Source organism: Brassica napus, chromosome C5 (assembly GCF_020379485.1).
Source record: "Brassica napus cultivar Da-Ae chromosome C5, Da-Ae, whole genome shotgun sequence".
Lineage (NCBI taxonomy): Eukaryota > Viridiplantae > Streptophyta > Magnoliopsida > Brassicales > Brassicaceae > Brassica > Brassica napus.
Window position 1 is genome coordinate 22,714,102 of NC_063448.1, and position 25,496 is coordinate 22,739,597.

A 25,496-nucleotide genomic window follows, 5' to 3' on the forward strand; every position below is an offset into this window, starting at 1 on the left:
CAGAAGATACATTTTGTTCTTGTATATTGCTAAAGAAGGCTCAAATAATTCTAGCAAAAGGCTGCTCTTTGAACTTCGGATGTCCACCGTTTAAAAAGCTTTGTCCAACAAATATATATGCTTCCAATGATGAAATGATTATGTGGAAGACATAGGAAGGTTTTCACTTTTCACCAACTACTCTTCATTATTCCCCCACATAATGTCTAATATTATTGGCTTCATCAATATCTAACTTTTGTGTTTTCTTTTCCTTGTATCTTCTTATTTTACATGATTAAGAAATCTTGGATTGATTAATTATATATACAAAGAATACAACCTTGAACGTACAGTGTATCATTTATCAAGTCGTGTTTTTAAAGTTAGTCCATCGATGTGTACTGGAAAAGAATGATCGATTTTTTTTTCTTCAGAAATATAATTTAATAATTATAATAAGGTCTCATAAACAATCTTTTTTTGTTGATGAAAAAATTATTAAATTTGGAAGTGCATGTATTTCCGTTATATACGCCTCGTTTTGTTCGTTTTTCATTTTCTTTTCGAAAAGACGTTTTGTTCGTTCTTTCCGTTACATTACGTAAGTACGTAACGGGTTTCATTTCAGTTCTCTGGCTGAGTGCAAAACTGCAAATGAATTCTTTTAAAAGAATATTTGAGTACCAAACTAAACTAGAAAAGACAGATTAACTAGGAACTGGTTTAATCACGAAATGGTTTGAATTGGGAACATTAATAAAAATGGACTCGTCTATATACAGTCACGCCCTTCATAGGCTTGTAATTCAAATAACACTAGGATCGAACCCGCGCACCAGCGCGGGTGCTATTTTTTTATTTGCAATGATATAACATCTGTAGTTGTTTATGTTTTGTATCAGTATGTTTCAATTTGCTTAAACGGTTTCATTCACGTTTCATTAACATCTGATTCATTCAAATTTTGTATTGTTTGTTTAAAAAAAAAATAAGATAGAAACATAACTTTTATGGATCATGGTGTAACTATTGGGCTGGAGATATTGAATATTTACTGACTAATTTATAAAAGGCCCATTTAGTAAGTTAACTAATTAGCGTAGGAAAAAAAATAGTTAGGATCAAACTCTAACAAAAAAAAACAGAGCGATCATCTTCCCCGATCATTCCTTAAGCTAGGGTTCTTACCTTTCTTGGGGATCAGTGGTCGTTCTTACAGTACTGAACCCTTCAACATAACAGTTTAACGATTCCTCAAGATTTAAATTGCTAAAGATTCATCAACATGCAATCCATGGTGAAACAGGCGGCTCCAAAGGTTTTGATTTTTGTTGTTTTGAAGTTAAAGCCTTACGGATTATTGAATTTTATGGTTTATCTATGTGTCTAATAGTTTTATTGTATACAATTCCAGATGAATTTAACGCTACAAATAGAGATTGAAGATGTCCAACAGATCATTAAGATTCGTCTCGTTTGGAAAGTTCTGGGATCTAAGAACATAGGTGCAAGCCGTTCTTTTGATTACGATAAAGAAGATTAAAACCATAATCAAGTATAAGGCAAAGTTTATGTTCTGTTCTGTCTTGAAACCAAAACAATCTTTGTTTCTAGTATGTTTTTTTTTCTGACTTGTAACTATCAATTGATTGTGTGCACGGTTCTGTTTTGATTAATCATTTATGCGTGTTATCATCTTTAGTAATATCTATGTTTCCTACTGTTTGTCCATGTTTACTATCCTTTAAATAGAAGTTGGCTTAAGATAGATGTATATTGTTTCAAATTATAAATGTTATGTTTCTCGATCTTAAGATGTGCTGAGTTGTTTCCACTTTGCTTCAGAATATTATCATGGTGGAATATAACTTTAATTGTTTCTCTGTAATTGTGTGCTTATAGCTGATGTCCGTAACTTCGTAAATCACTTGTCAACTGTTTATGTTCATTCTTATAGCTGATGTATGAAACTTAGTATATCACTTGTCCACGGCTTATGGTAAATGTTGAACATACTTCTTTGCTTATAACTACAACTATCTGTAAATTCAGTATCTCGTATGCTTTTGTTTTCAAAATATCCCTTGAAGAATGACTAACTTGTGTTGATTTTTTTTTTCTGTTTAATTACATGACACCAAAACATAGTGGAAAAGCAAAAGTGATACAAAAAGGATATAACTGAAGAGGAGCATTACACATAATTCTAAAAGTAAAAAGGTTAGTAATTTATTAAACAAACTTTTATTAATATGCGCAGATTATTAGTCTTAAGAGTAGTATTAGTAGGATTATCGGTTTGAATGAAACATTGCTGAATGAAACATAGCATTATTTCTGATTGTGGACTGACTCCTAAAAGAAGAAACAAAACTTGTCTCAAGTTTGAACAAATAGCATAGTAAAAAGTAGAAGTCCATCGCATTCCCTCTTCTCGACGAAACCTGCAACTAATCACGAAATATATTTTACAACCTTATATCATCCTAAAATTTCAAAAAAAAATTGATCCATAAGTAAACATACCTGTCGTTTCTTACATATACATATCATAGGTTGTTGAAAATCTCTTTGAAAACAACATTCATAGTCTTCTTCTGAGGTTTACCATCTTTGTCCACAATCAAAATCTTCAATCCTTTCTTTGATGTGACCCTAGAAATAGCCACATATAGCTGTCCATGAGAGAACACAGGTCTGGGTAGGAAGATGCCAACTTCAGAGAGAGATTGTCCTTGGCTTTTGTTGATTGTTATAGCAAATGCAACTGCCAAGGGCAATTAGAGATAATTTTTCATTAGAGATAATTAGAGATAGTTTTTCATTTAAAAATTACAACAATATATCATCTAAAATTTTGATTGTTTGCAGCAAAATTTCTATTGCTTGAATCTTCAGGTAATTTCTCAAGTCGAATTTTAATTAATGAAATATAAACAATAAAAACATTCCAGACATTTAGGTTAATATTAGATGATTTGTTATATTTTAGTTACGATTTTGATCTGATTAGATTTTATTTTAATAACTAAAATTTAAAGTAGCAAGAAACGTGTTGAATATTTCTAAGTCAGAAACATATATTTTATCTAGTTATAAAACAATGAGGATCTCTAGAAGATGTGTTCATCTGTATAACTCTATATAGGTTATTTAACTCTGTTTGATGTATGTGCTTTTTTTTTCTAACTGCTAGGTTGACCCTGCAAGTGCCGATAATGTTGAAGTTATGCTTTGGGGAGTAAAGATGCTCTGCCTCATATGATGCCGACTCCATTAGACACATACCCGTATTCATTCAAAGGTATGTTGATAATTTAGAAGATATGGTTGCATTTAAATGTTTTAGATGAAGAAATAATCGAATATTTAAAGTTTGTTTCATTTTTTCAAGTTGATTGTTAGTTAGATATTAAAATTTAGATGAAGAAATAATCAAACTTTTATTAATAGATATTAAAATTGAAAATACGAAACATCAATGAAAAACACCAGAAAGCTAAAAACAGAATCAAATAAAACTTAAATGTAGAAAATATCCAAATTACTCCAGAACATTACATCCATACCCACCAAACTTCATCACTTAGAACCGTCCCAAACTAATCCTTTTTCGATTTCTCCACCTTGACAATCTTGGTGCACAGTTTTTTTGATGATGAGGACATGTCAGGTAGATCACCATCTTTGCGTTTGGAGAACGGGGTTGAACAACCTTCAGAAGTTGTTTGACTGTTTGGATCCAACTTAGAAACCTAAAATAATGAAAATGCACACAAATTCCATGTCAAGAAGTAATAAATATATACAAATAAAAATTATAAAATCGATATATAAGACATTAACCTCGCCACCAGAGATCATGGAGGATTCTCTGCTGACAACAGAATGTGATTCTGCTTTGAGAAGTTTATCTCCAGACCAGATTTGAGAGACCATAAATATATCAGAGCCGTTGGTCACATTATCATTTTCCAAAGAAACTCCAAAACAGAAAGATTGGCCAACTAATTCTTTGATTGGTTCTGGCAAAACTTCTGGATCTTCAATCTGGGTTAAGTAAATAATAAGAACATAGTTAGCCAAAGAAACAAAGTTTAGCAGAAACAAAGTTTAGCAGAAACAATATAGGTATGATATGTAAATCATATAATAATGTTAAGCATGGTTCGACAGTAGCTCATCATATGACCCATCCCATAGCTCAACAGCTTTACAGCCGACTATGGCCTCAGCTTCAGTATCCAGCAACATTAACTTGCATGTACCTGAGTTATCTTGCACAACAATATGCAGTTTGTATCTGTACAACATAAAAACTCACATATTAGATTTAGTTGATTTTCCCGTAAAATATTATTCACAAATACATTCATAGAAATGAAACTCAATCCATGGGTAAACTTACTTTGGAGACACATTTGTGACATTACAACGGCAACGTTTACAATACCATAAAGGTTTATCTGCAACCGACAAATTTGCTGAACCATTCCTAACAATTTGCTCGGCACGTTTGTTACACCTGTCATGACCAAAATAGAACCAGCCCCAATCTGTATCTACTGTTTCAATAGAAACAATGATTTTGCAGCTTTCAATCTACAAACATAATTAGTTCAAGATTAAAATAGTTGACTATATAGGTGATGTAAATGGTTTAAAATTATATAAATGTAGAAATAATTATACCTTCATGGCCACCAATATTTCTGAGATTGATTTGACATCAACTTCATTCCAGTCCACCTTTGGAGCCTTGATTGCCTTACTGTTTGAATTTTGATCGAAAGGAGTAATTGCAGTATCATTTTGTGGCATCCTAAGTCAAAAGAATATAATTATTGGTCAAGACTCAATGTTTTTCATATAAATATTTCCAACGTAGACATACTTACATGCTTTTGAAAGTCACGACTTCAGGCAAATCCGGATTGATCAGAACCAATGATGCATCAAATGCGTTGGTAATTTGAACTTCTCCTATAAGAAGAAAACAAATAGTAGTATTAAGAGTATTTGAGATGATAAATTCAATCCTTGAGAGTTTCATTTTCATTTTAAATTATTTGTATTACCTTGATAAAATCCGATCTTTGCAAATCTTATAACCAAAATCATATTTGGGTCATTTGCCTCTTGAACATGAGATTCAATTTGTTCTGCATATTTTCCCCACAGACAACATGCAATAGTCTCACTCCTAATACAGTTAAGGTGTTAAAAAAATAACATAAATATAACATAAATTAAAGATAATCTGCAGGGTACAAAAAAACAAATTACTTGGTGTCACGTAGACGAAATTCAACTTTTTCCTGTCTTTTTGCTTAACTTGAACAGTTTGAACGTCTTTAAGGCTCTCAACTTGACCGATTACTTCTGCAATTATTCACAAAGGAAAACAATGTTGGTACCTTATACTTAAATCATCATTGCAAATACGTTCAACTTTATGATAAACTTAACCAATCACAAATAAAATAAATGTAAAATATAGATTGTAAGATAAACTTAACCGATCAAAAAGTGTGATTTAATACTCCCATTACCAACATCTTCAAAGCTTGCAAAAGAGAAGAACATATCATCGCAATGGAAATCTGAATCCTTAATCTTACTGTCGCCTATAATAGACATCTTGTAAGCATGGTTGGTTGGTCGGTATTGACCAGTTGCATTTGAGAGCGAAAACTTTGTAATCAAACGCCATACTCCCAAAGGCAAATCACGTTCAACACGAAACATGTGATCATTCTTGCATGAGCAATGAATCTTAGTACCCTAAAAATAAGAAAAAAACTGATGTCGTTAATCTTATATATTAAATTAAACTTTTTAATAAGTGAATCGCTTCTAATATAAAAACACTCTAAAATCGCTTCTAATATGAATAAGATAAATATAAATGTTTTTTAATATGTTATGTTACCAAATGGTTAGTAAATGAAAGGCTTAAAAAGTTTAATTAGATGGTCCTACTATGACTTTTGCCTAGTAGATAAAAATGGTACTTCTCTTTTAATAGAGAAGATATTACTATGGTTTTAGGAGTATATACTCTGAGTCATGTCCAAGTATTATAGTATTAGTGGTATTCCGATGCTACGCGCCGGGTTCGTATGTTTTATTCTTTAATGAGTTCAAAATTATTATTTTTGATCCATTTGATATTGGTTAGTGACAGTAGTATATTACTTTGTTTTGAAGTTGTTTAGGTCAAAAAAAAATAGTATAAGTAGTTTCACTTATTGATTCAATACAAATAGAATAAATAACTTATAGTTACACCAAAGTAAATATAGTTTAATTTAAAACATAAAGTAAAGTCGATGTTCCAAAAGTAAAACATGTAGATTTGTGTGTTTGTTTTGTAATTATCTTTTTTGAATGAAGATAAAAATTTCTTTCATTTTCTTAAATTAATAACAATTCTCGAATACTTTGTTAATATCATCGATGTGGCAATCTGGTCAGGGTTTCACTCCAGACGTATTGGTTAAATACTTTGTTTTTAAAATGATACTGAATCTAGTAAGTGAATTACTAATCATGGTTTAGCATCGCTCGGACGACTATTTTCTCGAGATAACTTATTATAAAATTGAAGTGTTCGTGAATAATTTTAGAGGTGGATTTTTGTTCTCACAATGTACATTTAAATATTTCGATCATGTGATGTGTTTATTTGGTTTGACAACAAAAGTATAATATGCTAATGTAGTTGAATTTGTACAGTACGGGGGAGGTACAGAGCCTCTTATTGAACTTGAGTGTATGAAGTAGTCAAACGTTTTACTTCTTGTGTGAGAGGATATTATTTATTTGGTTTAAAGCTTTCATGTTTATTTAAAGGGCAAATCTCCAAAATAGCACATTTCTAAGTTTATATCACAAAAATAGCACTCAAAAACTAAAATGACCAAAATAGCATTATATCTTTTGAAAATTTTAATTTTTACCCTAAATTCAAAATTTGAAATCTTATCCCCAAAACCTCATTTCTCAACTCTAAACCCTAAACCCTAAACTCTAAACCCTAAACCCTAAATTCTAAACCCTAAACCCTAAACCCTAAACCCTAAACTCTAAACTCTAAACCCTAAACTCTAAACCCTAAACCCTAAATTCTAAACCCCACCCTTTAACTCTAAACTCTAAATTTGTGACTTTTGATAAAACATTAAGTGCTATTTTTGTGACTTTTGACCTTGAATGCTAGTTTGGGAACAAAAACTTGATTTAGTGCTATTTTTGTATTTTTCTCTTATTTAAATCTATTTTGGTTTTTATTTACCTTGTATTTATTACATTATACTATTATTATTAATGTTATTCATTTGCGTTGGTATTTTATAAAAGAAACAAATCATTATCTTTATTTGACCATTTTTATATATCTTCTACACTATTAAAGAAAAATCCATTATAAGATTTTGTCCTTAATTTTGTGAAATAATTATAATAAAATAATTATAATGAAATGTCACTCATATTTTTATGCATATCATAATTAATTAATCTGAACTAAACAATTAATTTAGAAAAATTCCAAAACTAAAAAACAGTAGTTAAATCATGTATACACAGCTTAAATTTATAACCATGCTGCAAGCTAAACATAGCTTCTTTAAGCTACTTCAGATCTCAGACATCATTTGAACCGATTTTGGTTTCATTGTTACTCTCCTTAAACAACTGCATTATTCTCTCATTTACTTGATCTTTAAGATTCATAAATGGGCTCTGAAATAGTAGTGGGCCGTAAGCCCAATCAAAACAGATATGACCAAATAAAGTGTTTAACATGCCTTCTTCTTCTTCTCCAATTTCAGATTTGATCCAATCTGTAGCCTAAGGGGAAACGAAAAGGGGAAACTGCGACAAATCAAAGGTATGATTAGAACCCAAAGAGACTCATGAAAACACTTCAATTCTCTGAAATTGATTGAAGTTTGTGCAGTTTTTTTCTTTCTGATCGTATCTTTGATTGTGAAAAACCTCAGGTGGATCCATGGGTGATGTACAACTAAAGAAAAGAGGATACATCTGGGCAATCTCTGCTGGGTTCAATGCAGCTCTTGCTGCCATCTCTGCAAAGTTCTTCTCATCTCTCGTAATAATAATAACATTTTCTTAGCTTCATTTGTTTTTTTTTCCTTAGAGCATTTTGATTAATTTAATTTTGGAATTTTTTAATGTTTAACAGGTGCTAAAATATGGATTGGTTGTATTATGCAATGTGGTAATGTGGGGATGTTATGTAAACAGCTTAAGAGCTCTCTCTTCTCTACAAGCTACCGTCACTAACTTTGCTGCTAATTTCCTCTCTTCCGGTTTTGCTGGCCTCTTTCTGTTTCACGAGTCCTTATCATTCCGTGTAAGTTTTTTATTTAAATCTTGAAAACAATGTTTCTTATGCTATGCTTTTCTTGGATGTCAAAGCCTATTACTATTGCAGATTCCATAACTTGTACTTGTTTTTAAGGTTTGCGTGTATTTAGGACACCAATTGTTATGTTGAAATGGTAGTTTTGGAGTTGTAACATGAGTTTGGCTGATACATTTTCCGATAAATAATGCAGTGGTTTGCGGGAGCTTTATCGATCACCATTGGAGTTGTAATCCTCAGTAAGTCAAGTGTTGATAAGAAGGTCAGTACGGATTAGTACAAGAACCAATATAATAGCTTTCCTTCTTGAGAAGGCTGGTTTTGCGTACAAGGAGTTAAGAGCTGGAGATTAAGTTGTTTGAAGTTTTAGATTTTATTCTGTTAAGAGGACCAAACTTGTAATACCTACGATTGATTTTCATGATTTTATTGAAGTAGTTAAGACTGTTAATACTAAAATAATGTTTGTTCTTTTTTTTTTTGGGTTTGTCATGTCAAACCGCAACAATCTACTGCACGGGTCTTCTTCTTCTGCATCTTGATTAAAATCGAGAGGCAGTGGCAAGAAACTAAGAAACTAATGCGTAGCTACGATAATATGTGCCAAAAATATGTTTGAAACTTTCTAATCACAAAATATACGGTTAGATCAAAGAACCAGCCATGTCGTGGGGCTTACGTCACATATTTTTTCAATAGAAATATGGACAATTCTGTTTTACTTTATGTGAAGTGAACATGCCCTTACTCATTACTTGATTTTCAAGCTACAATGTCTTCTCTTAACGTTTCCATCTCGGGAGTAATAGGCAAATTACTAGAGATGTGAACAATTCTCCACTTCTTAAACGAAACATTTCGATTTTTTTGGAGTTCTTTTTCTTTTGCATTCACTCTTTTTAGGTTAACCACCGTATACATTGTATAGTTTTGCATCTGTGAATAAAGGAAAATATACAAAGATTTTTCTTCTACTTTCAAAAGCTATTTTCAATATTTTGTAGACTCACAAGATAATTCTCGAGAATCCACCAAACCCTGCTATAATCGTATCAAAACAACAATGAAATAGTGGTTTTGTAAGATACGACATTACAGAAAAACAACAATTGAATCAATCATCGTGATGATGAGTGGTAGAACAACTGAAAATTTGCAAAACAACAAGGAAGTAAGACAATGTATGCAAATATATCTTGAGATCTAATGACATTGTTACAACACTAAATATTATTTTGAGGAAGGTTGAAGTACCAAGAAACATTCATTAGATCTCGGAAAGACGACGCTCAGGGTCACTACTGGGATAATAGAACTGTTAGAGATCTATATGCGGAAGCGCGTTAAACCGAAAACATACTAATCTAGTTTAGCGATGAACATTGCTTGATACAATCTGGAATTGGATACAAGAATCAGAAAGAAATCACAGATGGAAATCAACCACATATCCCCATTCAAGTACCTTTCTAGTTGATTCATTGAAGCTTCTTCTCTCTAAAACTTTTTACTCACTCTTTAGAAATATATTTGTTATAAATATATTATTACAATTGGTTCTCTTCTATTTGCAATGTCTATATATATAGACAGTCAAGAGACATTTTGTGAGGAGTCACATATGTTCAAGGAAGAGACATGTATTTTCAGCAAAGAGACGCATCTTTTAAATGAAGAGTCACATATCTTCATTTAAGGAGTTACTAGATTTTGACCCGCGCTTAGAAAGCGCGGGTTTGTTTGTTTTTCATTTATTAATCGAAAACTGATTTACAAATTACCATTATTTTTCATTTCGAACCATAACAATTGAGTTTTTAGGTTTTTATCATTTGTTTTTTTTCTCTTCAAAATATGGTATTTGTTCGAAATATGGTAGCTGTTCTATAATAATGTTTGAGTTTTAAAATTTGTTTTCATATCTGACCTAGATTCATGTTTGAACCTATAGACCCGATACATTGTATATAATCCTGTTCGGATTTAATGAAAAATTTGTTAATTAAAAATCCGATATAACCCGGTAAAAACCTAAAAACTCACTATTAACCCGCGATCTGATACTATTGATCCGATAACAAAATATCTTATAGTACTTTTTTAAAAAATTGATTAAATTACTCATATATTTATTAATATTACATAAATTAGTGATTCCTTAGAATTTGATAAAATTTTATCATGTTATCTAAATAAAAAATGATAATATAAAATAACTTATTGATATGACAATATTAGTTTATTTTCGTTATTAATAACCTATTATAAGTTTTTGTTTGTATTTTAGATTTAAAAATTTATTTTAAGATAGTTTTTAAAATATTCTTGAACACTCGTAATTGCCATATTAATATTATGTATAAAATGACATTATACACTGAAAAATGATATTCAAATATGTATATGATATATGGCGTAGGATATACGATTTTGGTTTGTATTGAAAATATGTATAATATTCAAATGATCTATTTTGAATATTGATACGTATATTTAAGAAAATAATATTTTCATGTTTCTTAATTCATTTATTGTTCATAATATATTTATACTTATATTAAATTTAAAATTAATATATATTTTAAATATATATATAGGCCTATTATTTATAGATCCATTTAGGTGTATCTGTAGGCCCAAAACCAAAAGACTTAAATGCCATTAATGAATTTTATTAATTCTTTGTAAAAATAAAGGTATTTTTGAGAAAACTGCAATTTTCATTAAGGATATAATTTGAGAATGATCCTCTTTTAATGGTATTGATGCGAATAATTTCCTAAAACTAGCGGTTAACCAAACCGGTTTGGTATGCTGCCTAATCATGGATGCAAACCGACCGTAAACTAATATCTCCCACTCACACATGATTGGGAGCATGTCAAGTACTAGAGAAGTCTTAAAGATCAAGCGCGAGAATCCTAACTCAGAAATCATAGGGAAAATGAACCGTGCGACCCTTACAAGTACACTAACACTTGGGAGTTAAATTATGCACCTGTTAGGAATACATACAAGTTACAACCCTAGAGAACTTTGCTTTTCAGCATGTCTCGTTGTTCCCCAAACTCATTGGTCTTTTATATCGATTTAACATTCCTGATCCCTAAAGCATATGTGTTTAAAAAACACATATGTCAAATAGTTTTCTTTTCCAATCTCATGTCCATCTGTTTCGAACTAACTGTTTTCCTAGCATGTCCCATAAGGCTAATTATTCCATTGCCGTTGAAAAATATACTAAAGTAGAAAACATTAAATATTTCTTTCGAGAATATAGCTGAAGGTTCAAGGGTAACTTTGTAACCATAAATAGGTTAGTAGGAACTCACATGAGAGGGATATGGATTAAAAATAAAATAATCCCTCGCTTCCTATATAGTCGTAAATAGCACATGTGGTATGACATACATGTCATAGCACTTAACTCTCCTCTTAAGAACATGTGTAAATTACATAAATTACATAAACCAAATATCACTATGTGGATCAAGCTACTATCAGCTCATTCACTAGCGCCTTTTTAAGGTTTTTGGACGGTTAAATTAATATTATTTTTTTGTCAAAAAAATAATTCTGTTTAAACAATAAAATAAATACAACTAAAGCTACGGTTAAAAGACCAAAATTTATGATTTTTTTTAGTAATTTACCATGCACAGTAAAACCACCACTTAGGTGTTGTTTGTTTCTCCACTTGTGATCTCCATTCAGCTGATTCATTTATGTGATCCATCCAAATGATTCATCCAGATTTTAAGGGTTGTTTGTTTTTCCATCTAGATGAGTCATTTAAATGAACTATTTGAATGGATTTGATGTTTGTTTCTTTTTTTTATTTCCATTCAAATGAGTTTGATAAACAAATTACAAATATACAATTCTTTTGATTTAATCATATGTTTGATATTAATTTTAACTGTATTAATTAATATTATTTAGTTTAAAATGTATTTAAACTAAAATTATTTTAAAATTGTCATTTTGACATGTATAAAATTTTAGTTCATATACATTTATAATTTCATTCATTTATTTAAAATTCATATATTCATTCATTTATTTAAAATTGCATTAAAATTTATAGCTTCTAATAAAACTCAAAGTGAAAACTCAAATTTGAATAAACTTCTAAACAATTCAAAGTAGAAACTCAAATTAGAATAAACTTCTAAACAATTCAAAGTAGAAACACAAAGTACAAACTCAAATTTTATAAAACTGAAATTTAAAAGATGGCTTGCGAACCAAGTAACTCCCACACTCCAAGCAATACGTTTATTCCAAGCAAGAACTCCCACACTCCAAGCAATACGATCAGGTACCAAACCTGCCATATAAAGAGGTTTTGGTCAATCAACAATGGGACACAAAAATTCAAAAAAAAAAATGCATTTTCAGCTTATAAGAAAGCTCAATACTTTTCCAGCAACAACAAGACTACAAAACCACTAAACAAGAAGAACCCACTAAACCACTAAACAAGAAGAACCTACTAAACATTATAATGAGACTGATGCCAATATCTCATCAATGATCGCTCTATATCATTACAAGGTCCTATTAAGTCATTCCTAAACATTCTAAGCAAGGATACAAACGCATTAATCATAAGTGAACCCACTAAGCTCGCCAAGGGTGAGCTCTACTTCTACCTATTACCATTAAAAGGATTGGATAGACGCATACCTGTTTGATGCTAATGTGGAAGTCTAGTTCCTCTTGCCATCTCTAGAGTAATAGAGTCACGTATACTCTCCATCACTCTATCACCTGCTGGTATGTATTGAACATGTTCATCATGTTGTTCATCACCATGTTGTTCATATGATTCCACTCCTTCCCAATGCAAAAAGTCGATATCTTCATGCTGTGAATCCCGAATGAAGTTGTGGAGGGCCATTGTGGCTGTCACAATCTTTATCCATTTCTTCAGCTCATACTTGGGATGTTTTCTGTCCATAATCCTCCATTTAGCTTTCCACACACCAAAAGTCCTCTCAATGATTGATCTCAAACCATAATGCTTGCGGTTAAACAGTTCCCTAGTGTTTGATGGTGGACCTCCTCTATTAAACTGATCCAAATGGTATTTGGTTCTGCGATGAGGACCTAAGTAACCATCTCTGGTTGGATAACCTGAGTCGACCAAGTAGTACTTTCCAGCTGGTGGGTGAGGAAAAGAAGCTTCTTCAGTAGCACAGTATGTTAGCACCTTCGTGTCATGTGCTCTCCCGGGAACTCCAACATAAGCGTATATGAATCGTATGCTGAAATTGCAGATGACTAACACATTCATGGTTGCTTCAGCTTTTCTACCTCTATATGGCTCAACATTTCCAGATGGTGGACAAACAGGAATATGAGTGCCATCTAAAGCACCTATGCAGTTTCTAAAGTAAGGCCAATACTGCGGATTCCCTACTAGAAAAGGACTAGCATTTGTGAACTCATTCCTAGTCGGACTAGCATTTGAATCGTCTGCCAACCTTTCAGAAATTATTACAATAATTGATTTTGGTTGTCCTAAAAAGTTTATCCTAAAAGATAAATTATTATTCTATCTTATGTGGTATATATATATTAAATATAGTCGGTTTAGTATTAATAAACCAAAATATAATATAAAAACATATATGTAATAATTTAATATTACTAAATTATAGTGTATAAGTTTGGCTATAATATTGTCTTTAGCAATATGAAAAGACATATCTAATAATTCCTATTGTTAATAGTATAATCATCCATAATCCATGACATCACCCAGTAGAATCAAAATATTATATAGAAAGATAGTGACAAATATTTCTCAAAAAAGAAGAAAATAACGATAAATAAGTGGTAAGTTTCAATTATATCTTTTATAATTTGCGCTGTAAATGATTTACTCTAATGTAATTAAACTTTAGTTAGTTTGATTAACTACAATATTTAATTGATAAATTAAGAATATAATAAATCTAAATATTCATAATTCATTAAGGGTACTATCGATATTAACCGCTCTAACTTTTAACGTGAGAGTTCTATTGCGAAAAATCACTTCGCAAATAATAGTATATATAGATAGATACCAAATCAACAAGGATCGGTTTGTAAACTTTTTTTATCTTCTATACTTTTTGTATAATTTTATATTATTAAAAGAAATTAAACAATCACATTAAGCATATAATAAAAAAAATTAGATTTTTTAATATGTTATATTTCAAATATTTTAAAATGACTATAAATTATTAAAAATGGTTAAAGTCTCACATTGAAAATTTCTGAAACAACTTCACAACTTGGAAATCATATATTCGATTTACAATAAATATCATTGAGGAAAAGAATGCGAGGAAGAACAAGAGCACATAGGTGACGGTGATGGTGAAAACACCACACACAGAAAGGTAAACAAAATACATAGATGATGACGACTCAATGTCAAAATATGGGGAGAGTGCAAAAAATATCTTAAAAGAATAATTTTCAAAAATATTAAAAAAATAGAATACAATTTGACGCTAAAATCTTTAATTTTATAATCAACACATACCTAAATACAATGTTTTTGAAAATTATTATTGTTTACACCAGATGTTCACTCCATCACTACTAAGTACTACACAATATTGAAAAAATAAACACAAAATATATTAACGTATTACCTATTACTACATAACACAATGAAAATACCAAATAATATTTTTAACAAATAAAAACGATCAAATAACTACATCATATAGATCATATTTAACAAAAATGAAACACAATATTCCGTTCGAAGCGCGGACAAATCCCTAGTATATTATATTTTGAATCTTTAAAAAAACCTATAAATTAATTAAAATATTAAAAATTCCACACTAAAATTTTTGTGACTAGTGGTTTAAAATTCCATTATAACATGATACAAATAATTTAAATAAAGCTATATGAATATGAGTCGAGTCTCATTTAAGAAAATATTTAAATCCAAAAAGATACATATTTTAATATTTTTTAAATTAAATTATATACTAATACATAAATATTATATTTGCGGAATTCTGCTTTTAAAAAAGGGAGGGAAAAAAAAGATAGGAAAGAAGTAAAAGGGGAAGAAAGTAGGGTTCCAACATTATTCATATATATATAAACCTCCCTCAAAATAAATATTTCGGTCCTTCCGTTTGGCCTTCAGGATTCGACAATCAACGAGGTCAGTGATTTTGATTTAGCAGTCTCTCTACGAATTCTTTGTCTGATGTTTGATTGAAGAAGATTTTCGTTTCTAGAATAGAACCTAACACACACCGAATTGTTTGAATCTGATTGATTTGTTTGAATGTTAAGAGATGAGTGAAGACTTGATACCAATCTCGGTGTGGTGGGACATCAACAGCTGTCCGGTTCCCACTGGTTATGATCCTCATCTGGTTGGTCCGAGAATTTCATCGGCTTTGACGGATGCAGGCTACGATGGTCATAACATCACTGCCATTGGCAACCTAGAGCACATCCCTGATGAGGTCTTGCTACAGATCAATTCCACTGGAATCGCTCTTAGACACGTCCAATGCGGTTAATCTTCTCCTCTCTCTTTCTCTCACTATTTTTTTTATATATATATATATATATATATATTTATAATTCAAGGTGTTTGATTCAACGTTTCCTTGACAGATTATCTAGAGGACATGGTTAAGTGTTGGCTTGAGGTACAGCCGATGTGTTTAATGCTCATCTCCAGTCATGAGCAACTGGAAATCTTTGCTCCTACTTTGTTCAAGATACAACCTCTCATATCCTCCATTCTTCTGGCACATCCTGGACGAAAAGAAGGTTCAGAATGGCTCTGGAAAAGCTTCCTCCGCAGTGTTAAAAGAGAGTTGATCTGGGAAACCTTTTTGAAAGGTGTTTGTCCTCTCTCTCTCTCCCTCACACACACACACAGTGTTTTCAATAACCAGCGAAGCTTAATTTTGTCAATGGATTCAGGGTCTGCGGATAGTAAACAGATATGTAGAGCAGGGGATTTTTTTTGCAAAACATGTGTTCGTTGGTCGACGAGTTTTGAAGAATTCACTAAGCATATCAAGTGTGAAAAACACACACAGGAAGTAAAAGTAAGCACATTTGCCGCCGCTCCTTTTAGCTTGCCTGCCAAGTTTTGTTTGCTGATGTCCTTTTTTTTTCGGCTAGGTGTCTGACACGGTGATGAGTGATCAACCAAAGGCAAGTTTTAAACACTTCAGTTTCTATTTTTTTTTCTTCTCTGTTTAATGTGCTTAAAACCTTGAAGGTAACCATAAGATCCTTTGTCCCCGTTCCTCATTCTCGCTTTCGGCCAAGTGTGCATATGGCGACAACGACTGTGCTTTGGGACATCGACAGCTGTCCGCTTCCTGATTCTTTTGGTCCTTCGCTGGCTGGTCGGAGTATAAGATCGGCATTGAAAAATTCAGGCTACCTTGGTCCGGTCACCATCACTGCCATGTCCAACCTACATCTCAACCCACGCTCTGCTTCCCTCCTGGAAGCGCTCTTTTCCTCTGGAATCCATATTTCAAACATCTTCGGCTGTATGTCTTTTTATCCCTTTCTTTCTTTGGTTTTTTCGTTTTACAAGTAACGGTTTGCTGTTTATAGTCTCAACGTTGATTTCCTTTTTGCTCAAAACAGATTGTCTGTCTCTGTTGTTTGGCTGGAGAATGAGTGCGCAACCTCCGGCTACTTTAATGCTCATATGTGATGATACTACACTGGAAATGTTATCTGAACCTCTTTTCCGCATATGCGATGAGGGATTCACCATTCTCGTGGCACATCCTGGACGAAAACCCGTTTCAGCAGATCTCTGGAAAACCTTCCTTTCAGTCGTTTCTAGAGATTGGATCTGGGAAAGCTTCCTAGGTGGTTTTCCTCTCTCTCTCTCTCTCTCACTCTCTGATTGTAGCAACTCTGTTTTTGAATCAGTTTTTTTTTCTCCCCAACTAATTCAGGTTCTGCAGATGATAAAGACGAGGCTCTTGAGTACAAGTGTAGGGAAATGGGTTACGTTTCTTGCGAAATGTGCGAATTTTCTGGCTTTAGCCTTAAAGATCTCACCACTCATTTCAGTAGTGATGAACATTTAGAGGAAGTAAGCATCTCTCTGCTTCTTAATATTTGTATCGATACGTTTCTCCTACTATCCTCCCACGTCCTTTAAGTTTTGCTTGTCTTATCTCCTCTGATTTGCACTGGATGTGCTTCTTTTTGTTGTTGTCACGCAGGTGTCCTACCGTAATCCTCTAGACAAACATAGCTCTTCTACTTCTGCCGTACAACCAAAGGCAAGTTTTACTTAAAATATCTCAAACTTTTATAATTTTGCTGAAATTTGAAGCTAGACTTCTCTTTTGGTCGAATCTTAAATAGAATGCGTTTCTTATTGACATTTTTTTTTGGTGCTAAAACATCGAAAAATTAGGGCAATGAGAGGGAGACTAAGACTGAACATGTAGGTGAACAAGAGACCAGCTGCGCACCAAGAGGCACCAAGAGACCAGCTGCGCACATTGGTCCATCGGATCTCTAAAAGATTGAATGGTTTTTGTTCTACTCTAGCGGGAAATGTTAAATATTTATGCTTATTTTATATTAGTCTCCTCTTTCTTTCCTTTTTTTAAATAAACTATCACATGGGATATATATATGATATGTGTTCGCTTTTGGTTTTCTTTTCTTCCGGCCATCAAATAAGTATTATATAATTCCAATGTTTGATTCTTATGAGTTCTTTATGCTTGTGTTTCTTTGTAATTTTTTCACGAATACCATTTGGATTTTGCTTCCCCCATGCAACATTGAGCATCAGCGACAGGAAGAGATAGTTGTGCGGTCACTAGGCCAAGTAAAATTAATCTGTTCACTGATACAAATAAAACGTAATATCCAAACAGTTTTTAATCAATTGGAAAGCATCTTACAAAATCTGGATGGCTTTCCAAAAAAACAGTGTGTTTCTAACCTATGATCAATTTCGAAAAATAAAAAAAGTTTGCATCTAACGAATGTCGAACCAGCGAACTAGGTGTGCGGCCACTAGGCCAAGTACAATTAATCTGTTCACTGATATAAATAAAACTTAATAGCCAAACAGTTTTTATTCAATTTAAATTGGAAAGCATCTTACAAAATCTGGATGGCTTTCCAAAAAGTATATTTATGGAGACTCAAAACTATGGACATGGCAAACTGTATTTTTGTAAAGTTTCATATTGTGATGAATAATTTTGTGAGCAAATCAATATAACCAAAAGCTTTAAAATTTTGGAAAAAGTTTACATATAAATAGGCCCTTAAATTTGTGGAAAAGAAAAATTTAGGTCCTCAAACTATAGAAATCCATCTTAAAACATCTCCAAAAAGACTCTCTATTATAAAGTTTGCAAAATTCTATATTTGAAGTTTCAAGATGTTCTTCTCCAAATGTAAAACTTCAAACCTAAACTTCAAAATTATTTGTAATTTATTCTATAGTCCTTATATTTGTCATAATTAATGTCGATCCATAAAGTTTTTATAAATAACTAGAACAAACATAAAACATATTATAACAATATTAATTAATAATATCTTACACTACAATATAAAACTATAAATAGAAATACATAATTAAATATTAAAATACAAGAAAAATACCACATTAGTCCTTAAATATTATATATTTTCGTAATGCTCCATATTTAGTTACATAAAATTTGTTTGAACAATATTTAGAACTTTATAAGGTTCCATAGTAAATTTACGAGACAATTAGTGTTGTTGTAATATTTAAATGTGTGTAATAATTGTTGTTTTCATGTACCTTTTAAAAAAGTTTTTATTAAGTTTCTTTGTAATATTTTTGTTGTCTAACGCTAGTTTAAAATATTTAATTTTATGTGAAAACTTAAATTTATAAAAAAAAAAATGAAATAATTATGAGATATGAAAAATTTTAAGATTAAATATTAAAACAATAAACGAAAAATATTTAAGAGTCATAAATGTGATGTATAATTAATTATAAGGACCAAAATGCAAATAAAAATATGAAACTTCAAATTTGAAGTTTTGAGTAGTGAAACTTGAAATATGAAGTTTTACTCTTCAAAACTCTAAATTTGAAGTTTTGAAGTTTCTTTTTGGAGAGCAAAAAACTCTATATTTGAAGTTATAAAGTTTTTTTTGGAAATGCTCTTAAACCGTCTATAGCCCCCAAAATCTCTGCCTCCATCAACAATGGAGTTTCAGAATGTCGAACGGGACAAATCATCTTGAAGAAAATCTGTGTCATGCTTTCATTGCGTCGTTTCTTTTTTGATTGTGCATGTAAAAATGCTTGGCTTGTGTATTGATGTACAATAGCTACGGTCTTCGACTCTTCGATGTCTCCTTCTGCAAGTGTTTCTTAGAAAAAAACCATTGAACGTTTGATGCATATAAGCACCATGGATCCATGCATCTTCGTCTGCTGATTTCAGGACATCGGTATTAGAAAGATGATTTACGGGTTTGTCATCCTGTAGGTACTTATCCAACTTCAAACGGGTTAAATATATCCCCATCTCTCGTTTCCAAACATAGAAATTCTTTCCATCAAACTTATTTGGCAACATTGGATCTGAAAGAGTAGACACTCCATAGTCCACTGCCGTGTGATTTGCTTGTCCGTTTACGCTGTTACGATTCATCTAGGCAACACAAAAAAATGTATCATCAAACGTGTATTATTGGAGAAGAATCACAAAAAAAAAAAATCATCAAACAAATATATAACATAGAAGAAGAATAGTATACCGGTAGACGTTTGAGGGATGTTTTTGTTTAACGAATGAGGTTTCAATGGAATATATAGCGGAAGTAAATTTCATGTAGAAGTTTCAAGAAAATAACAAAAAATTTTGATGACGGTTACAAGACGGTTACTGGCGATTTTCTGGGCGATTTCCCAGATCCTGTGTTTTCTCACCACGATCTTAGTGGTTGGAGTAGTTAGAGTATGTGCTTGTGGGTTTCTCGCACGTTGTACACCCACTTTGCCTTCAGTTTTCATGTTGGGAATCTTTTTCCAATGTGATGTATGCGGTTTATTGCATTCTACAAAGGCTATATATAAATGGCCATGGGAAACTGACTTACCACTGTCTAATTTTTTGAAAGTCTTATCTCTTCCTTGTAAACAATGACAGAAAATGTTCGCCGTGCGCTTCAAGACATTGATCTAGGAAGTAATGATGCTCCCTTTGTTCTGCCCTCTGATGTTGTTAGTCGTGCCGCTGAAGAAAATCGTTTCATTTTGGTGGGGCGTCCCTCTACGCCCAGAAAACAGAACCTGAGAGGAATCATAGCAACTATGCCTCGGATTTGGGGTCTTGATGGGTTGGTTCGTGGGCGTGTCATGGAAGGAAGACGTTTCCAATTCATCTTTCCAAGTGAAGAAGCGATGGAAACCGTGATCAGACGTGGTCCGTGGGCCTATGCTGATCGTATGCTTACCCTCCAGAAATGGACCCCGTTAATGGATATGGAGATGCTGAACTTTATACCATTTTGGATCCAAGTTCGTGGAATTCCATTCCAGTATATGAACAGAGAAGTTGTCATCCACATTGCGAGGCTCATGGGTCAATACATCCAAGTCGATTACAATGAGGAAGCTGGTGGGCGTCTTGAGTTTGTCCGTTTCAGACTCAATTGGGATATCAGGCAACCACTTAAATTCCAACGCAACTTTCAATTCACTCCGGGAGTCAACCCTTTGCTGAAGTTTCACTATGAAAGACTTAGAGGTTTTTGTGAAGTCTGTGGCATGATCACGCATGATTCCGGACGTTGTCTCATCCAGAATGGCGGCCCTGAGGAAGGTCTTGATGATGAGAATGATGAGGGTGATGATGAACAAGGTCCGGGTGATCAGCCGCATGGTAATGTTGGTGTTCTCATTGAGGAGATCAATAATGCTGATAACATCCAAGGAGTGGATGACAATGTTCCTGAGGCACCAGACGGTGTTAATGATGGTCAGGATCATATGAATGAAGCAGAAGATGGTGATGAGAAATCTGATGCTTCTTCTTATACTGATGATGAGGAGTTCTGGAACCCCTCGGGTAAAACCTCTCTGTTCTCGGAGGGATTTGAAATGGAGGAGATGTTTTCGATCACACCATTCGCTGATAGACGTGATGGACGAGAATCTCTCAAGAGGAAAGCTTGGATGGCTAATGCAGAGAACAACAAGATGATGCTGTCAAAGAAGATTACTCATATTGGAGAAACAAGCAAGGCTGGGGATGCTAAGAGGAAGAAGAAAGATTCAGTGCTTGGAGCTACAGAGGACGCTGAAGGAAAGATTCAAGAGGGAGACGGAGACAACACTTTGAGAGGCGCGGTGGGCCCTGAACCACCACTGCCCCCATGAAAGTAACCTGTTGGAACTATCGAGGTTTAGGCAGTGACTCGACAGTTCGACGCCTTAAGGAGATCAATAGAAAGTATCTCCCGGACATCATTTGCCTGTCTGAAACCAAACAACAAGATGATCATATCAGAGATGTGGGTGCTCAGCTTGGTTTTCTTCATTCTGTCTCAGTTCCTCCACGAGGTCTTAGTGGTGGTTTAGTTATCTATTGGCATCAGCATGTACAGCTTTCAATTTTAAGTTCTTCTCCTAATCTTATCGATTGTAAAGTCAGTATTAATGGAAGCAGCTCTTTCTATTTCTCGTTTATTTACGGTCAACCAAATCAGAGTTTGCGTTCACAAGTATGGGAAAGGATAGACCGGCTTGGTATTGGAAGGAGAAACGCACCATGGATACTATTAGGTGATTTCAATGAAATCCTTGGTAATCATGAGAAAATAGGAGGAAGAGAAAGGCCAGCGATATCTTTCCAAGATTTCAGAAATATGATCAGAAACAACAACCTTCGGGATCTGAAGTCTGTTGGTAATCGATTCTTTTGGGTTGGAAAACGTGGCACGCACGACATTCAATGTTGCCTTGATAGAACAATGGCTAATAGACTATGGCTTCAAGAATTCCCGGCCTCTGAAACAGAGTTCTTGGAAATAGGTGAATCTGATCATCGCCCTCTAGTCACTTTTATCTCACATGAGAAAGAAGAACCAAAACGGGTTTTCAGATATGATAGTAGACTGTCAAACAAAGAAGGTTTCAATGAGTCAGTCTGTAGAGGATGGAAGGGTTCAGGGCAGACACAATTGCTACAACAACCTTTAGCACAAAGACTAAGACAATGTAGAAGTCAAATCTCTATATGGAAGAAATACAACAGGAGTAACACTGAAGAACGAATACAAGTCCTAAGAGGCAGACTTGATAGAGCTATTACTACTGCTGCATCAACTCACGAGATAAATACAGTTCGAGAGGAGTTGAATCAAGCCTATATTGAGGAAGAAATCTTCTGGAAACAAAAGAGCAGGGTGATGTGGTTAAGAGCTGGTGACAAGAATACCAAATATTTTCACTCCATTGCGAAGGTGAAAAGAAATAGATTGAATCTCTCATCTATCCAGGATAGTAACGGAGTAGTTCACCGAGGTCAGAGACAAATTGCTCAAGTTGCACAAGAGTATTTTCAAAATTTATTTGGAAATTCTAACGCCAATACTTCACTCTATCCTGAAGTCTTTGGAAGCTTCCAGAGACGAGTAACTACTGAGATGAATGCTGATCTGATTAAGGAAGTCTCAGAGGAAGAAATCAGAGAGGCTATGTTTGATATTGGTGCTCACAAAACGCCTGGTCCGGATGGATTCTCAGCCGTCTTCTATCATCAATATTGGGAAGACATTAAAGAAGATATTGTTACGGAAGTTAAGGGATTTTTCCAGGAAGGTAATCTTGATCCTCAGCTGAATCATACTAATCTGTGTCTGATCCCCAAAGTCTATCCACCAACTGGAATGACTGAATTTAGACCCATTGCTCTTTGTAATGTGGCCTATAAAGTCATTTCAAAAGTTTTGGTGAATCGGTTAAAGCAACATTTAAGTGGCATGATCAGTGAAAATCAGGCTGCATTTATCCCGGGGAGAATGATCACTGATAATCTCATTATTGCTCATGAGGTCTTTCATAGCCTCAAAGCTCGGAAGCGACAATCTACTTCCTATATGGCCATCAAAACTGATATCACCAAAGCTTACGACCGGCTACAATGGAGCTTTTTGGAAGAAACTATGAAGCATATGGGTTTTGATAGTATATGGATTGGATGGATAATGACGTGCATATCTTCTGATACTTATTCAGTCTTGATTAATGGATCACCAGAGGGTCATATTGTTCCACAAAGAGGTATAAGACAAGGAGATCCTCTTTCTCCTTATCTCTTTATCTTGTGTGCAGAAATATTATCTCACATGATGAATGTTGCAATGTCTGAGAGATCCTTGGGAGGCATCAAGATTTCAATCCAAGCACCGGCAGTAAACCATCTGCTATTTGCTGATGACTCTCTCTTTTTTGCTCTAGCTAATGAGAGGGCTGCAAAGAAAATGAAGAAGATATTTGAAGTTTATGAAGCAATCTTGGGTCAGGCGGTTAATCTGAATAAGTCTTCTATTACTTTTGGTTCAAGAGTCTCTCCGATTACCAAAACAAAGATGAAACACATTTTAGGCATCAACAATGATGGTGGAATGGGGAAATACTTGGGATTGCCAGAGCAGTTTGGAAGAAGAAAGAGTGAAATGTTTCATTACATCATTGAGAAGGTTAAAAAGATTACGCAAGGATGGCATCAGAAATTTCTCTCACCAGGTGGTAAAGAGATTCTGCTCAAAGCTATAGCCCTGGCTATGCCTATCTATAGTATGAATATTTTTAAACTCACAAAAGAAATATGTGAAGAGATAAATGGAATACTAGCAAGATTCTGGTGGGGCTCAGGAGAAAAGAAAGGGATTCACTGGTTTTCTTGGAAGAAGATGGGTCTACCTAAAAGAGAAGGGGGATTAGGATTTCGAGATTTGGAAAATTTCAACCAAGCGTTACTTGGGAAGCAAGTTTGGAAAATTATGCAACATCCAGAGTGTCTTATGGCTAGGATTCTACGAGCTCGTTATTTCCCTGATGGAGACATACTAAATGCACGTTTACAAAAGAAAGCCTCTTATGCCTGGAAATCTCTTCTTCATGGGAGAAACTTGGTGAAACAAGGAATGAGATTTATCATTGGTAATGGTGAACTGATCAACATGTGGACTGATCCTTGGATTCCAGATCATCCACCAAGACCACCGCGTCCACTGAACCAGACAGAGGAGATATGCAAGGTTAATGAGTTCTTCTCAGCAGACTGTAACCATTGGGATGAAAGGAAACTGAGGGAGAGAATTCATCCGGAAGACGTTGATAAAATTCTGGCAATTAAGATCAGCTCCAAAGCACAACAAGATTTGATGGGTTGGCACTATAATGAAGACGGTATCTACTCAGTCAAATCAGGATATTGGGTTAGTTCTCATCAACAAGAACAAGCTCTAATATATCAAATCCCAGGGAGTATTGTACTCAAACAAAGGATTTGGAAACTGAAATCTCCACCGAAACTACAACACTTCCTATGGCGTATACTATCTCAGTGTCTACCAGTTGGTTCTAATCTAAAGAGAAGACATGTAGTACCAGATGATGTTTGTCAAAGATGTTTCCAGCAAGAGGAATCAGAATTACATGTGTTTTTTGAATGTCCGTATGCGAAGATGATATGGAGAACTTCTGGTTTGGATAATGCAGTTATAAACAGCTCTACATCGTCTTTTGAGGATAAGATTCAAGAATGTATCAACATAGGTACATCAACAAGATTGATACATTTTCAAGATCAACCTATTTGGATACTTTGGAGATTATGGAAAAGTAGAAATATGCTGATTTTTCAACAGAAAGATATACCATGGAGGACTCTAATCCGACAAAGCAGAGAAGATGCTAAAGAATGGTTTGATACAACTCGGAACATCGGTTTGTCTACTCAACAAGGGAGGAATATTTCAGCTAGGTCAAGGGATACAAGATGGGCAAAACCCCCTAGAGGATGGATGAAAATTAATGTCGATGGAAGCTTTATTAATAATACAATGAAGAGTA

The 25,496-nt window shown here is 33.6% G+C and overlaps 3 protein-coding genes across 3 annotated transcripts; 2 read left to right on the top strand and 1 right to left on the bottom strand.

Moving 5' to 3' along the window:
• Window positions 1-3,584: 3,584 nt before the first annotated feature.
• On the bottom strand, window positions 3,585-5,730 carry LOC106408845 (replication protein A 70 kDa DNA-binding subunit B-like). Its single transcript, XM_013849537.1, has 9 exons — window positions 5,535-5,730; window positions 5,269-5,364; window positions 5,061-5,144; window positions 4,881-4,965; window positions 4,675-4,804; window positions 4,391-4,584; window positions 4,192-4,285; window positions 3,829-4,032; window positions 3,585-3,737 (listed from the first exon to the last, which is right to left on the bottom strand). The coding sequence occupies exons 1-9, from the start codon at window positions 5,728-5,730 to the stop codon at window positions 3,585-3,587; spliced, it is 1,236 nt and encodes a 411-aa protein (XP_013704991.1).
• Window positions 5,731-7,764: 2,034 nt separating this feature from the next.
• On the top strand, window positions 7,765-8,852 carry LOC106409140. The gene is made up of 4 exons (XM_013849818.3): window positions 7,765-7,876; window positions 7,989-8,098; window positions 8,192-8,362; window positions 8,568-8,852. Exons 2-4 carry the CDS (start codon window positions 7,997-7,999, stop codon window positions 8,649-8,651), a joined length of 357 nt encoding a protein of 118 aa, XP_013705272.1. The 5' UTR covers window positions 7,765-7,876; window positions 7,989-7,996; the 3' UTR covers window positions 8,652-8,852.
• A 6,631-nt stretch (window positions 8,853-15,483) lies between these two features.
• Window positions 15,484-18,116, top strand: LOC106408843. The gene is made up of 10 exons (XM_048757065.1): window positions 15,484-15,563; window positions 15,698-15,925; window positions 16,028-16,258; window positions 16,343-16,470; window positions 16,547-16,579; window positions 16,647-16,926; window positions 17,027-17,257; window positions 17,347-17,486; window positions 17,620-17,679; window positions 17,817-18,116. The coding sequence occupies exons 2-10, from the start codon at window positions 15,700-15,702 to the stop codon at window positions 17,922-17,924; spliced, it is 1,437 nt and encodes a 478-aa protein (XP_048613022.1). The 5' UTR covers window positions 15,484-15,563; window positions 15,698-15,699; the 3' UTR covers window positions 17,925-18,116.
• Window positions 18,117-25,496: the final 7,380 nt, after the last annotated feature.